This window comes from Photinus pyralis, unplaced genomic scaffold (genome assembly GCF_008802855.1).
Source record: "Photinus pyralis isolate 1611_PpyrPB1 unplaced genomic scaffold, Ppyr1.3 Ppyr1.4_LG2, whole genome shotgun sequence".
Classification (NCBI taxonomy): domain Eukaryota; kingdom Metazoa; phylum Arthropoda; class Insecta; order Coleoptera; family Lampyridae; genus Photinus; species Photinus pyralis.
This window is the reverse complement of record NW_022170403.1, coordinates 1339431-1355358: the sequence shown is the minus strand read 5'-3', so window position 1 is coordinate 1355358 and position 15928 is coordinate 1339431. Positions and strand designations below refer to the sequence as shown.

General features: G+C 34.6%; 1 protein-coding gene across 1 annotated transcript; it reads right to left on the bottom strand.

The window, feature by feature from the left end:
* Positions 1–9521: 9521 nt before the first annotated feature.
* LOC116164829 (rabenosyn-5-like) lies at positions 9522–11279 on the bottom strand. Its single transcript, XM_031479053.1, has 4 exons — positions 11091–11279; positions 10631–11044; positions 10367–10578; positions 9522–10268 (listed from the first exon to the last, which is right to left on the bottom strand). Exons 1-4 carry the CDS (start codon positions 11239–11241, stop codon positions 9735–9737), a joined length of 1311 nt encoding a protein of 436 aa, XP_031334913.1. The 5' UTR covers positions 11242–11279; the 3' UTR covers positions 9522–9734.
* Positions 11280–15928: the final 4649 nt, after the last annotated feature.

The window sequence follows — 15928 nt, the reverse complement described above, 5'->3', positions numbered from 1 at the left end:
TGTGGACATTAATACAGTTTCATGTAAAACTAGAACATGGACAAACTAATATACGACTAGAAGTGACTCATATTTTTAATTATATAAAAATGAAAATGTTCTAAAGTATTACAATTTGATACTATTCTTAGTGCTAGCGACACTTGTAAATTAATAAATAAATTATATTTAATTATTTCTACTACCTAACCAGTACATTTGACGTGTAATGCGCTTATATATTTCATATTTGAAATGATAGTAGACCTATATAATATACTCGTATACTAAACATAGCCGTAAATTATTTAATGAAATTAGCCACGTAGGTTTCAACATTATGTATTTGAGCAAAGAGAGCAACTGGAATTCACTCCAATATTGTAATTTCGCAACAGTTTACACGCCATTTTTAAGTCAGAATGAATTGTACCATTCAATCTCTGATGAATAAGCGTCATGTTCCGTGCAGGATAATGCGTACTTCTTGAAACTCTGCCATGCACAAGCGGATTGAATAGGTCCGAGCTCCAGTCTATTTTCATTATGGAAGTAGGACTGCAGAAACAGTTTATTGTCTTCTGTAACAAAAGACATGTCGCAGTGACTCTAAAACGATTAGTGTACGCATTTCTGATCCAAAATACGATTTCGCTACCCTGTAATTACTCATTGCAAATTGATAGGTAGGCTTTCAAAGGAGTGTTCTGTGAAAAGCGGAAATAATTTATGAAAATTGCTGAACGTTTAATAAAACTGATTAGGTAATTGAATATAGCTACTGTAACGTAAGTTTAATTACGTGCTTTATTTATTACAATTAATTAAGCATAAAGTTATAGAGTCTCAAAACTACGAAGCCGTACACGGGCCACATATACACTTGGTGTTCTTCTTCTACAAAAAAGTGAAAATTTCGCCAAAAAAGTGAACATTTCTACAAAAAAGTGGAAATTTCTACAAAAAAGTGGAAATTCCCATAAAAAAGTGGAAATTTGGACAAAAATATTTGATGGCCTTTAAAATGATGGGTCACTCGATGGGGCGGCGGGGGAAGGTCAAATTTCTGCTTTGTTGTCGCCGCTTTCACTTTTTTTTCGAAATTTTCACTTTTTTGTCGAAATTTCCACTTTTTTGTTGAAATTTCTACTTTTTTGTGGGAATTTCCACTTTTTTGTAGAAATTTTCACTTTTTTGTGAAAATTTCCACTTTTTTGTCGAAGTTTCCACTTTTTTTGTCGAAATTTCCACTTATTTTTGGAATAAGAACACCAAGTGTGTGTATGGCCCGTGTACGGCTTCGTAAATTTCTGCTTTGTTGTCGCCGCTTTCACTTTTTTTCGAAATTTTCACTTTTTTGTCGAAATTTCCACTTTTTTGTGGGAATTTCCACCTTTTTGTAGAAATTTTCACTTTTTTGTGAAAATTTCCACTTTTTTGTCGAAGTTTCCACTTTTTTGTCGAAATTTCCACTTATTTTTGGAATAAGCACACCAAGTGTGTGTATGGCCCGTGTACGGCTTCGTAGTTATAGACGTAACTCTATTCAATGAATGTTCAAAGTACTGAGATTTTTTTACTTTTATAATATTTTATAATTTTGTCAACATTTTTACTTTTTATTGAAAATTTCTAGTTTTTTGTGGAAATTTCCACCTTTTAGTAAAAATTCTCACATTATTAAAGAAATTTCTACTTTTTATTGGAAATTTCTAGTTTTTTGTGGAAATTTTCACTTTTTTTGTGGAAATTTCCACTTTTTAGTAAAAATTCTCACATTATTAAAGAAATTTCTACTTTTTATTGGAAATTTCTAGTTTTTTGTGGAAATTTCCACTTTTTTGGGGAAATTTCTACTTTTTATTGGAAATTTCTAGTTTTTTTGTGGAAATTTTCATTATTTAGTCGAAATTTCTACTTTTTTGTCGAAGTTTTCAAAATGTCTTACTTTTAATGGAAATTTTTACATTTTACTCGAAGTTATTATATAAAATGTGTGTGTGGCCCCAGGACGGCTTCGTAAAAAAGTATTTGAATACTAAATAGTAAATACTTTACACAAATCAAAGGTATTTGAATACTAAATACTTTTACCTCCAGCACAAGCGAATACTAGATACAGATACATTGAAAAGTATTCAAATACTTTAAAAAATAAGTATTCAAATACTTTAGAATGTATTCGAATACTTTCAAAAGTATTTCATTAACTTACTTTGAAAAGTATTCGAATACAGTAAAAGGTATTCAAATACTTGTCACTCAAATACTTACATTAAAAATTTAAAATTGTATACTAGATAAAAGTCTTAATACTATACTTAAAAAATCAAGTTATAGTTTGTATGGGGTTAGCTTTTTTTTATATTTCTATTGTTATATACAAAATTTAAGGGGAGTAATTATTATTATATTATTATATAGGAGGTACCTACCAGGACCTTTCTTATACCAATTATATCCTTAAGAATACGTATACCAGTTTTCAAAGCGTCGTGCACATGTCTTTCTGAAATTAATCCTAGCGATTTTGGAACAGATCCATTTTTGACCATCCGTTTGTCCGTGTGCATGATAACTTGTTTAGAAACGTGCGATCGCTTTGAAAATTGGTACACATGGTCTTAAGGATACATATAAGAAAGGTCCCTATTGTTTTAAGTTGCGTAGACTATCGAGTCAAAAAGTTTCACTCCAGGATCGTTCGGTATTCAGTTGTATCGGATTTTTATATTTGATTTTGTGACAATGGAAACTTTCCTTAAACATTTCTAAATTGTTCTCAAATATTTGAATAACTTAAAAGTACTTCCTTTTTCTGAGGCCAGAAAAAAAAATTGTCTGAGATCGACCGAGAAAAAAAAACATTTTCTTATAGAATGAGGCCTGTGGAATCCATAATTTCAAACAGTTCCAAGATTGGGCTACTAGTTCAAAAGTTACAGCCCTTTGAATTTTCTTTCGAAATTGGTGTCTAGTGCATAACTTTATATTGAGAAGTCTGATCGAAAAAGTACGAATTGTTTTGTATTCTACGCACCAAAATTAATAAGAAAAAGTGTTTTCACGAGAAATTTTGGTGTAGTCAATTTTTGGTAGGTTTCTATTTAAAAAACTCGCCTTCTGACATACAAGCATCAGCATTTATTCATGCTGTGAATATTTCAATGAAACGTTAACAATGGGGGTGGTGGTGGTGATGGTCGTAATCGTGTCCATATTGCCCATGATGGTGGTCATGTCCGCCATACAAGTCATAGTCGTGACCATGATCGTAACCATATCCTCCATGTGGTCCAGGTTTCGGATTTGCAAAGTGAATGCCTTGTTTATCCACACCAAAATGTTCTCCTGGTCTGCACATGACCCCGGAAAGCAAGGAAATGACAAACAGCAATACCTAAAACACAATTGCAATCAAGATCTCAAAATTGGCCACAGACGTCTTACTTGTAAATTACTCATAGCTACAATAATGGTCTTCTAGAGCTGATTGGTGCTTATATACAAGTTTAGCCAAATGATGTTTAGTTAATGTATGGGATTATTTAGGATGATTTGTTGAAAAGTATATTATTTTTGAAATTCGCAAAATTAGTAGAATTCTTCTTCCATTGTCGTAGGCAAATAAGTGGTGAAATAACCTATAATTGTGTAATAAATTTTAGTAGGTAGGTACTTATGTTATGTATTTATGGTAAGATATTTCATTTAATTAAACCTATAATTACTCTGCAAATTTAAGATGTAAAGTATGTGTTCAGAACAAACTATAATTTGCAAGGTGAGCCATACTTTAATGACTTAGCTCAATATGTAGTACCTACCTACTCACAGGTATACTGATTAGGTAAGCCTGTTACTCTTCTGCAGTTTTCAAAATAGTATGTAAGTATGTACCTATTGCGGAATTCAGTTTAAGATTAAATCTAGGCAATAAGCGAACAATCAAGGAATTATTTTTATGTGCATATGACCTTCGAGTCACTGATCAAGAAGTATGTTTCCGTTACCCACACTATGTGAAAATGTGCCACATATTTACCTTAACCGCAAGGAGAAATTTTTTATTTGTATATTAGGATATCCAAAAAAAATTGCTGTGGCTAGCACCAGATACCACCAGCACACCTGCGGATGTGCGATTCTGCTCCTTTGTGTCTATGAAAATGTGTACCAAATTTGGTTCCAATCGGTTCAGTCGTTTATAGCCGGAAATGAGAGTACAGATGGACGGACCGACAGACCGACGTCTTCGAGATTTTGTTTGATACGGATTCCTAGTGCTTCAAAACGTGTACCTATTTCCGTCAAAAAAAGAGGGGGGGGGGTCATTTTTTACCTCAATACAATACCTCCCTTACCTACTAACGTGCGAGTGGTAAAAACAGTGTGGTGTTTCAAAGAAATCCTTATCACGTGTTCTTCGTTCATCCTTTACATCTCTCCATCCCTCTTTCACATCTCTTACATGCTTCTTCAATCATTGCACTTCACCTGCTTCACATCTCGCTCGAGCTTTTTTCGTCCCATTTTCACGTCTCTTTCACGCTTACTTCACACATGCATTTTATCTTCACCACCGCGTCCGTCACGCATCCCTTAAGTAGGTGCATATCCGTTACGCTCCTTTTCCTTTTATCACATCACCATAACGCAGACAGAAAGTCTATATCTGCTTTACTCCTTTTCTCAATACTTCTTTTACATCTCCCCTCTCTACTCCCCCTCAGCGAAACTTTATTGTACCTTCTTCAATCTTCATGCTTCCTCAGTGACTGATACACGCTTTCTTCAATGTCTCTATTTCCGCATTCTCTGCTTCACGTCAACTTAATAGCCGCCCCTGTCTCTTTCAAACACTCCTCGTAATTGTTTTTATTCTATTTTGTTCATAAGGGGAGCCAGCTCAGGCAGCACATTTGGATTCAGAAGTCTAATCGAAAAAGTTTTGGATTCTACGCACCAAAATTAATACAAAAAAGTGTTTTCCCGAGATATTTTGGCGTAGTCGATTGACCGGAAAAAACATTTTCTTATAGAATGTGGCCTGTAGAATCCATAATTTCAAACAGTTCCAAGATTGGGCTACTAGTTCAAAAGTTACAGCCTTTTGAATTTTCTTTCGAAATTGGTTTCTAGTCTATAACTTTTGATTGAGAAGTCTTATCGAAAAAGTACGAATTGTTTTGGATTCTACGCCCCAAAATTAATAAGAAAAAGTGTTTTCCCGAGATATTTTGGTGTAGTCGTTTTTTGGTAAAAAAGGAAGGTTAAACTCTGCCTTTTTTTGAAGCCCGAAAAAAAATTGGCTCAGAACGACCCGAAAAAATTTTTTTTTTATTATACCTGAATCACAATCTCCGTTTTAAACACTCAAATGCGTGCGAAAAAAGGCCTTTAAAACACACGTGCTTTAAAGTTGCTAAGTAACGATACTTCAAGTATGACTTTTGAAACTGTCATCTCGGTGAAATAAAAAATCTTCCTAAGTCGCTTTCTGTAAATGCAGAATATTTCTTTGGCTTGTACCTATCTTTTGGTTGAAGCTTTTACAAACGCGCGTAATTTAGGGCATGCTTCCAAATCTGTTCCACTTTTGAGTCCCAGCAATAAGTGAAGTTTTGAATGAATGCACCAAAAGATATAGAAGATGTAAATACCTTTGACATTTCCTTCATAGATGCCAGCATTATCGATGCATTTAAGACTTTATTCGTAAGTAACTTCCTATTCATCCATGGAAACAACTTTTCATATGCTTGATAATGGGCTTTACTGGATTGAGATTTTACACCTACCAACGTTTGTTTAGATTTTACACCAAGCGATTTAATGGACGGTGTATTAATCTTTTTCAACGGAAATCGTTTTATTCACAAAGACGACAATTTTTATAAGCAAACGTCAAGTGACATTTCCATGGCAATTGTGAAATTACGAACACCCAGCCCACTTAATTAGGCATGTATTCGAGTATAACGTCAATATGATTTCATTGAATTTCCTATTTTTAAATTATACTGCAGGTATAATAAAAAATACTATAAGATACACGTGTATAATTGGTCTTTAAAGCACTTGCAACGTTAAAGGCACTCCGCTTTGCGTCGTGCCCTTAAACTCGTTGCGCGTGCTTTAAAGGCTTGATTATACACTTGTATCTTAATATACTATTTTTATTATACCTGAATCACAATCTCCGTTTTAAACAGTCAAATGCGTGCGAAAAATGGCCTTTAAAACACACGTGCTTTAAAGTTGCTAAGTAACGATACTTCAAGTATGACTTTTGAAACTGTCATCTGGATGAAATAAAAAATCCTCGTAGGTCGCTTTCTGTAAATGCAGAACATTTCTTTGGCTGTTGTACCTATCCTTTCGTTGAATCTTTCACAAACGCGCGTAATTTAGGGTATGCTTCCAAATCTGTTCCACTTTTTAATCGCAGCATTGCTTTAAAGTTTTGAATGGATGCACCAAAATATAGAAGATTTAAATACCTTTGACATTTCCTTCATATATGCCAGCATTATGGATGCATTTAAGATTGTATTCGTAAGTAACTTCCCATTCATCCATGAAAACAACTTTTCATATTCTTTATAATAGGTTTTACTGGAGTTGGATTTTACACCTAACAACGTTTGTTTAGATTTTACAACAATCGATTTAATGGGCGGTGTATTATCTTTTTCAACGGAAATCGTTTAATTCACAAAGACGATGATTTTTATAAGCAAACGTCAAGTGACATTTCCATGGCAATCGTGAAATTACGAACACCCAGCCCACTTAATTAGACATGCATTCGAGTATAACGTCAATATGACTTCATTGTATTTCCTATTTTTAAATTATACTGCAGGTATAATAAAAAATACTATAAGATACACGTGTATAATTAGTCTTTAAAGCACTTACAACGTTAAAGGCACTCCGCTTTGCGTCGTGCCCTTAAACTCGTTGCGCGTGCTTTAAAGACTTGATTATACACTTGTATCTTAATATACTATTATAGAACGAGGCCTGTAGAATCCATAATTTCAAACAGTTCCAAGATTGGGCTACTAGTTCAAAAGTTACAGCCCTTTCTATTTTCTTTTGAAATTGGTTTCTAGTCTATAACCTTTTATTGAGAAGTCTGATCGAAAAAGTACGAATTGTTTTGGATTCTACGCACCAAAATTAATAAGAAAAAGTGTTTTCCCGAGAAATTTTGGTGTAGTCGATTTTTGGTAAAAAAAAGGAAGGTTTGTACCTACACTGCCTTTTTTTTGGCCCGAAGAAAAAATTGTCTCTGATCGACCAGGAAAAAAAATTTTCTTATAGAATGTGGCCTGTAGAATCCATAATTTCAACCAATTCCACGATTGGGCTACTAGTTCAGAAGTTACAGCCCTTTGAATTTTCTTTCGAAATTGGTTTCTAGTCTATAACTTTTGATTGAGAGGTCTGATCGAAAAAGTACGAATTGTTTTGGATTCTACGCACCAAAATTAATAAGAAAAAGTGTTTTCCCGAGAAATTTTGGTGTAGTCGATTTTTGGTAAAAAAAAGGAAGGTTTGTACCTACACTGCCTTTTTTTTGGCCCGAAGAAAAAATTGTCTCTGATCGACCAGGAAAAAAAATTTTCTTATAGAATGTGGCCTGTAGAATCCATAATTTCAACCAATTCCACGATTGGGCTACTAGTTCAGAAGTTACAGCCCTTTGAATTTTCTTTCGAAATTGGTTTCTAGTCTATAACTTTTGATTGAGAGGTCTGATCGAAAAAGTACGAATTGTTTTGGATTCTACGCACATAAATTAATAAGAAAAAGTGTTTTCCCGAGAAATTTTGGTGTAGTCGATTTTTGGTAAGTCGATTTTTGGTAAAAAAGGAAGGTTATACACTGCCTTTTTTTGCCCGGAAAAAAATTGTCTCAGATCGACCGGGAAAAAACATTTTCTTATAGAATGTGGCGTGTAGAATCCATAATTTCAAAGAATTCCAAGATTGGGCTACTAGTTCAAAAGTTACAGCCTTTTGAATTTTCTTTCGAAATTTTGGTCAGGTCACCATTTCTACAGTAGGTACTCTATGAACCCCGTCCCCGTCCCCTAGTAATGCCGACGGTTTCGACCGCTGGTCAGAACCAAAAACCGCTCATCGAAATTTTTCTTGGCCCCTGTAGTAAACCCGACGCGCCTTGGAGATTGATAACGGGGGATTGAACCCCCTACCTCTCTTACCTGGTGCAGTCGAAGCATTCGCTTGCGTCACAAATGTGACCCTGCGGACTCCAGCGAAACCCTGCCAACCTAGAGAAACCCCTACTTTGTCTCGTCAAAAACTGCATTCAATGCAGCCATAATGCTGCCAGCCAAAGTGAGATTAAAAGCTACTTTTTACAAATCAATTTGCAAAAATGCGCTAACAAAGAAAAAGCATCCGGGAAAGCCAAGACAAGGACAATCAAAACCAACGGTCAATATTATAACAAATTTAAGTAATAAAACGCCAAATTTCAGAACAAGTTATGAAGGCAAAATTATATACCCCTTAAGTTACTGCTCGAGACATTAATAAAGAGACTATTTCTGTAGAACTAAATGTTAATCCGCGACTCCCAATTCTAAAAAATGGGCCGATAAATATTTTCCCCGGGCCGCTTAAAGGTATCAGTCCGCCTCTGGTTGATCCCCGCTAGCAGTCTGGGTTTTAGTCTCGACGAGTCACTTATTAGTCCAGTAAGAATAGATCAAAAAATGGCAATTAGGGGAACTAAATCATGTATTCTAAGCCCTTCGGAAATGTGTAGAAGAAGTTTCCCTGATCAACATATAATAAAGTCACTCCGACTACCGGATGTGCTAGAGGGTTGATGGGAGAGACCGTGATTTTGATGGTCACATTTTAAAGACTTTGCATAAATTAACAGAAAAACGGATATTTCTGATAGATTATAACTTGAAGAGCTATTAAGTTGGGGTACAGTCATAGACATATGTCTATGGGCACACTGTATATATTCCAGTGAAGTAAAGCTAGGTTTCGAATACTTGAACGCGTCCAGACATTTGAAAGTTGTACGGTCTGTGGCATAGAGAAATGGATTAATCTATGGTATTAATTTAACCTCAAAAATTAAGCTTGTTTTGAGAATCTATTACATAAAAAAAAAGCAAAAATGAGAATACTGCCTGCTTTATGGGCTCGTGGTAATCCAAAGGAGCCAGTACCGTTTCAAGAAATTTTACCTCTTAAGCTAAGACCTTTCGTATCTGGCAAGGGGGATAAAACGAGCAATGTTTGTTGCTTATATGAAATGTCTTTAGTGTTTGGCTGTTTGAAAGAAAACGAATTTAAGGAGTCGGCATGTGGAAGAGAAATCAAGTCTTTCCAGGAATGTTTCACCAATTACAATAAGCAAAAATATATAACGAAGGAAAGAGAAGCTAAAGGTATCTTAACACCAGGTGAAAAGAGATTGCCCTATAGGCAGCTTAATAAACTATTACGAATGTATCCAAATGAAAAATAATGTTGCATCTTGTATATATCTAGTGTTTGTTTAATAAATTACAGAAATTAGCAACTTTTCTTTTTATAGACATCAACATGAGGTTTCAATGCGAAGTTTGCCAGCTTTAGTTGAAACTCCTTGCATTAGCACTGAACCAAAATATTTAGAAGGCTGCATGCATACATAATATATTAAGTAGGTATACCATATCAGAAATAAATAAAACTAATCTAGCTAGACAAATATCACACATTAATATCAGAATGAATCTGGTTCATTCGGTAAGCTTCTTTTAGAAACTTCAAATTTTCTTCAAGCGATACAACTTCCTCATATCGATTAGCCGATCTCGCCTGTTCAATATAATTTTGAACAATCTTAATTTGTTCTTCTAATGGATCATTTGGTGTATCGGTCACAGACTGTTGAACAGCCAAATTTTCCGGGGACCAACCCGTGGTAACCGCAATTTTCTTTAAGCTCACAGGCTTAGGTAGCTCCACAGCTTGCAAATGTTTTATTGTCCGATTTTTTCTCATTTTGTCCAGTTCAGCCGGATTAGGTAATACCAACAAGTATTCCTTAATATATCGAGTAGTTGCCTGGCGAATTGCATTTTTTAGCAGAGATAGTTTCGGTTGATTATCTTCAGAACTAATTGACATAATTTGTTTACTAATGATATCTAGAACCTCGGCCTGTTGTGCGATAGAAGCTCGAAGTGATTGTGCATCTTTTAGGTGGAAAGTATCTTCACTGGACATTAATGAATTACACATCTAGAATTTTTAAATATCATTCTTAATAGTCGGTTTACTGTGAGGGATCACATGTAAATTTTACTTCATACTCCTACATGTGTCCCCTCTAAGCTTACCTTTTCATATAAATTTATGGATTCTTGTAAATCAATTTTTGTTTTTTGCAAACGATCATATAGCTGACATATAAGAGGTTGATTTCCTTGTATCATCTGCACTTGATTACGACTTTCTAACATATTCATGCAATGGGTGCACAGTCTTATATTATCTTCAACTTTACTGCTCGAGTTATCACGGTCGGTGTAGACGTTTGTTACAATCATTTCTAAAAGAAAGGATGTCAGTACACATTTACTAAGTTCCTAAGAAATACAAACTAGCAACATCACACGAAAGGAAACAAGAACACAAGTTACACATGACACTCCCACACAAACGGCAGTGGTGCTGTCTCCTTGTAATATTAAATGTTGCTGCACACGAAGGACAACGAGATACTGCTGTACCATCTAACCATGTAACTAACTCCTGCTCTTGTTGTTTGCGATCGGACCCATTAATATGTAATAACTTGTCTAATCTTATAATCAAGCGATTCGTTTCGCTGGTACGATGATCTAAGCGTTCTCTTCGAACGATTTTAAAAAAATCGGTGTGCTTACGACTTACACCAGGTTCCTGAGGTTCTATATAATCCCAGTGAAACTCTTGCAAGGATAATTCATTTTTGAATAATTCCAAATCCTTTTCGTCAATTTTTAATATTCTCTTCTTCGCTTTTCCCACAAGGTCTAAAACTCATCTATTCGTTATTAGATCTTATGCAAAATATACAACCTTTGATGGATTTCAACAAATCTTGTTCTTCGGAGTGGAGCTCCACAAAATGGGAAAATAAATTTGATGATGAACGATAATCTTTATAACAAACTGGACATATGAAACCCTCTTGAATATCGGTGTCCAATGGTGATTGTGCCATTGCCATTGTAACTTCCAGCAGAAAATAAATAAAGGGAATCAACTCGTTTCCAGTGTTGCCAACTATTTGTGATGCTTTACCACCACCACCTTAGTAAAATACCGCTCTTTATAAAGAAAAGCCGCTACGGCGCTACGTGAGATTGTATTGTAAATTTTTTTAGTAAGGGTGATCCAATCAGACAAAAACAAACTCCACATAAACAATGTTTTTTATTTAAATTACAACGAACTTGACCAAATGCCAACACAAAGTGAAATAAAATAACGAAAAATGAAAATTTTTGTCTATTTATCTAAACTAAAAAATAAAATAACTCAAGGTGGGAGATTTTTATAATAATAGAGACGCTTTGTTTATCGTTTTGTGCAAATTTGCACGTTTTACAACTTGCAAGTTGTAAAGACGTCAAAGACGTTAAGAGTGTTAAGACGAGGGAGCTGATATGACATAAAACAGTTTATATTGCACCAACAAAGATGATTCATTTTTAAAGGCGACCATCTGAATCATCGAATAAGTAAATGGTCCCCTTTGTTAATGTCTTGTGCAAGTCTTTAAGATTCTAAAAATAAGACAATATTCAGAATGGCAGTTTATAATTGATAACGACGATGACTCATTTTTAAAACAGAAAATCTCACGTCTTAAATAAGCAATTCCCTAATTTATTTCTTGTACACATTACGTTCTACGATATTGCAAATAACTTGTCTAGAGTAATTACACATTTCCTATTCTTACGATAAGTAAAATTCCGCTACTTTGAAAGAATTAATCTCATGCCGCCGCTAAAAGCATCACCAAACCGCTACGGTAGAGGAATTCCGCTACGGTTGGCAACACTGCTCGTTTCTGCAAATATTTTGTAATTAAAAACCATTCTATTTATCTAAATCTAATCGTGACTCCTGTTCATTGGGTGCGTTCACCAAACCATTGAATTACACACTGTGTATAATGTGTAATATGATGCATTGGCGGTTTTTTTTCAAATTTGAGGGATCAACCTCATCTGGGGTAAAATGCTGTGAAGCATGTTAGCGAAAATTGTAATTAATGTATGTACCTACTGTAGCGATTTTTCTAGAGCGATATTAAGGCGCTATTCGCTCGATAAAGGATTAGTCATCGGTAATAAGTACAAGAAATAAAGCAAGTGTGGATGTGACTCATTCTTTCTGTGAAATATGATATGCTTTCTAGATTTTCCTAGAAGGTTTATTGTTTGCTGTAGGTACAACAAATTGAATTGTGTTGAAATTCAATGCAACTCCCAAAGGGAACCCAACAAGCAGCGCTTCGGTACACCAAATAAAGGCCCATTTTGTGCTTACCTCCTTTCCCTCGCAACTACGTTTAGAGTCCGTTCCCTTCAAAGTTGGCACTGCGCATGCGCAAAACCAAATTTTGAAACTGCCGTTTGATTTTCCTTTATTCCAAGTGCCTAATGTATCAAATTTCACTCGACTCAACTTTTGGCATTGCGTATTATATGGCTAAAGCTATGCCCATATTGAATTTCATGTCATTCAGTTTATAACTAGCGGAGATGTCAAAGCGATCGGACATTTCTAAACATAGTTATCGTTCACACGGACAGATAGAGGGGCAGACAGACAAAGGAACAGACGGACAGACCAACAGACAGCAATACAAAATTATAAACGATCTCTAGGATCGTTATAAACAGCAAAAGTGTAAAATTGTGGAACATGTAAAAAACGGTTTTTTCGTTTTTTTTGCAATAACTAAATATATACTTACACTTTTTAGCAATAAACGCAGATAAAATTCCTTCCTTGGTGCAAGTTTCGACACCATAACGACCCAAATAGCGAAAAAAGTAGAACAACAACTCTTAAGATAAAGAACTAGTAGCGTCTCAACGAACGAGCGGACGGACGGACAAAGTGGCCGCAATAGCGCATTTTTTTAATTTTTTTGGAAATGCGCTAAAAAGAGACGGGTTACATGGAAGATCAAGGAACTGAAAAATACAGTCCTAACGCTTGTTCACAAGAACATATTGCTTTGGTTCGTGAAAGTGTTGCTGAAAACCCTGATTCCTGCCTGAACTTATAAGGATGAAATTATTCATGTCATTGGCGACAAAAAAATCTTTCAAATAAAATTTTTAGTGTGTCTAGTAAGCTACACAAATTAATATGCAATATGTATGCAATTGGTATATTTGCGCCATCTCTTTGGTAATCCCTATACTTTTCCTAATTATTTTCTTGTAATAGTTGAACCAGTTCCAATGAGATGTCGCCACGTCCGTAAAATTTCTCGGGAAAAACACTTTTTCTTATTAATTTTGGGGTGTAGAATCCAAAACAATTCGTACTTTTTCGATTAGACTTCTCAATCAAAAGTTATAGACTAGAAACCAATTCGAAAGAAAATTCAAAGGGCTGTAACTTTTGATCTAGCAGCCCAACATTGGAACTGTTTGAAATTATGGATTCTACAGGCCACATTCTATAAGGAAATGTTTTTTTCCCGGTCGATCTGAGACAATTTTTTTTCGGGCCAAAAAAAAGGCAGTTACAACCTTCCTTTTTTACCAAAAATCGACTACACCAAAATTTCTCGGGAAAACACTTTTTCTTATTAATTTTGGGGAATAGAATCCAAAACAATTCGTACTTTTTCGATTAGACTTCTCAATCAAAAGTTATAGACTAGAAACCAATTTCGAAAGAAAATTCATAGGGCTGTAACTTTTGATCTAGCAGCCCAATCTTGGAACTGTTTAATATTATGGATTCTACAGGCCACATTCTATAAGAAAATGTTTTTTCCCGGTCGATCTGAGACAATTTTTTTTTCGGGCCAAAAAAAAGGCAGTGTACAACCTTCCTTTTTTACCAAAAACCGACTACACCAAAATTTCTCGGGAAAACAGAAAAAAATATTTTAATTTTCGGAGATATACCTATTTTGACATTTTTTAAAAGTTATACCTTCTAAACTTAATGAATTGTGCGCAGGTGCACCATCTTGATGAAATATCATTCCGCGCCGAGCTGCTAATGGTATATCATCAAAAAAATTCCTTATAGTTCATTTTGTAAAAAAATCAAATACCTTTGAGAAGTTAAAGTCATAAAAATATGGACATAGAATAATATTATTAACAATTCCGCATCAGATATTAGTTGAAAACGTACCTACTTGCAAAATCACCAGGATAGAGATTATATGGATATTATGTATGAAGCTTTGAATTTACGATTTCTTGAGATTCTGTGTATGCGATACGTTTGTCGTTTAATTCTACTGCAGCTTCTCTAACTGAGTTTCTCGGATGCACCTTAAAATATGCTAATACATCAGCTTCCAAATTTTTATTTATTTGACGATTCGCGATTTGCCAGTCAGGGAACCAGTTCTACGTAGTGTTTTTTCTAATTTGAAAAATTATGTTTGATTTGACAGAGATTAGGATATTGTTGGCGGTGTAATCGCAAGGCTTGTCTTAAATTACCTATTAAGTGATAAATGGAAACATTTCAACATATCTACCCTCTCGTTAATTGTGTATTTATCCATTTTTACAACAAATAATAATCTTATCTAAGTTATCAATTCAATAAAGTTTTCTTTAATATCCAATCTAATAACTTTTAAAATATTTTCTATCAAATAGTATGAAAAATATACATCAGGCCGTACCATTAAAAAAAAAGCCAAAAATAGGTACTCGTATATATCTCCGAAAATTAAAATTTTCTTTTCTGATTTATACTTGATGTAGGTAGCTTACTAGAAACACTAAAAATCTAATAATCTCTAATAACTTCGGAGAAAAATCGCGTTCCGTTAACACTCTGTATAGAGCCTCAATTATGTCAAAATGTCATTGAAAATTGAACAAAAAAAAAGTGCCATTTGGCAGAATATTATTTTTCATATAAAAATGTCATAAGTGACGACTCTACAGTCTTCTTATTTTAGAAAAACCTAAAAAATTAGACATGTTTGTTGATTTTTGACCGCAGAATTTTCTCCCGACGTCAGTCGCGTGGCAAAGTTGGTTTTTCTCTCTCTTTGCCATTTAAACAAGTTAGAAAAGTAAAAAAACGACGACTGGAGCTACACCAATCACACAGATCAATGTATTTACCGCTATTATTTTGTCCACAACTGTATTTAATCACACAATCAACTCACTGATAATTTCTGAACGCGAGGAGTCAAATTAATTAATATTAGACGTGACCTAAAACTTACACGGCCTTCTCTCAATCAAAATTTTGTTGCTTTCTTATTTAGGTTTTATACCCAAAAGGGCACTTCCTATTTTTCAATCGTTTCCACGATCTTCTCAGCTTTTAGGACCATTAGAAGCCACATTGGTACATAATTTCAGCCAAATCGGTCTGATGCTCCTTACCACTTTTTTGAACTCCTGGGAACTTGAAACGTATCGATCCGGTGAAATCTCAAAATCGAATTTTGGAGTGATTTCAATAAACTCCCAATTTTGTATTGGTGAAGTTAAACAGCCTTTATTTTTGCAATATTTAATCATAGACCTGCATAGAGAGTAGGGGGTTATATGTAGAGGCAGCGTTTTGATTGGCATTTGAATTTAATCAACGTAAACATCATCGGTCATTTTCGGACAATAGAACACATTTTATATCATACTAGCAGATATGTAATTACTTCAGTCAGATAGCAA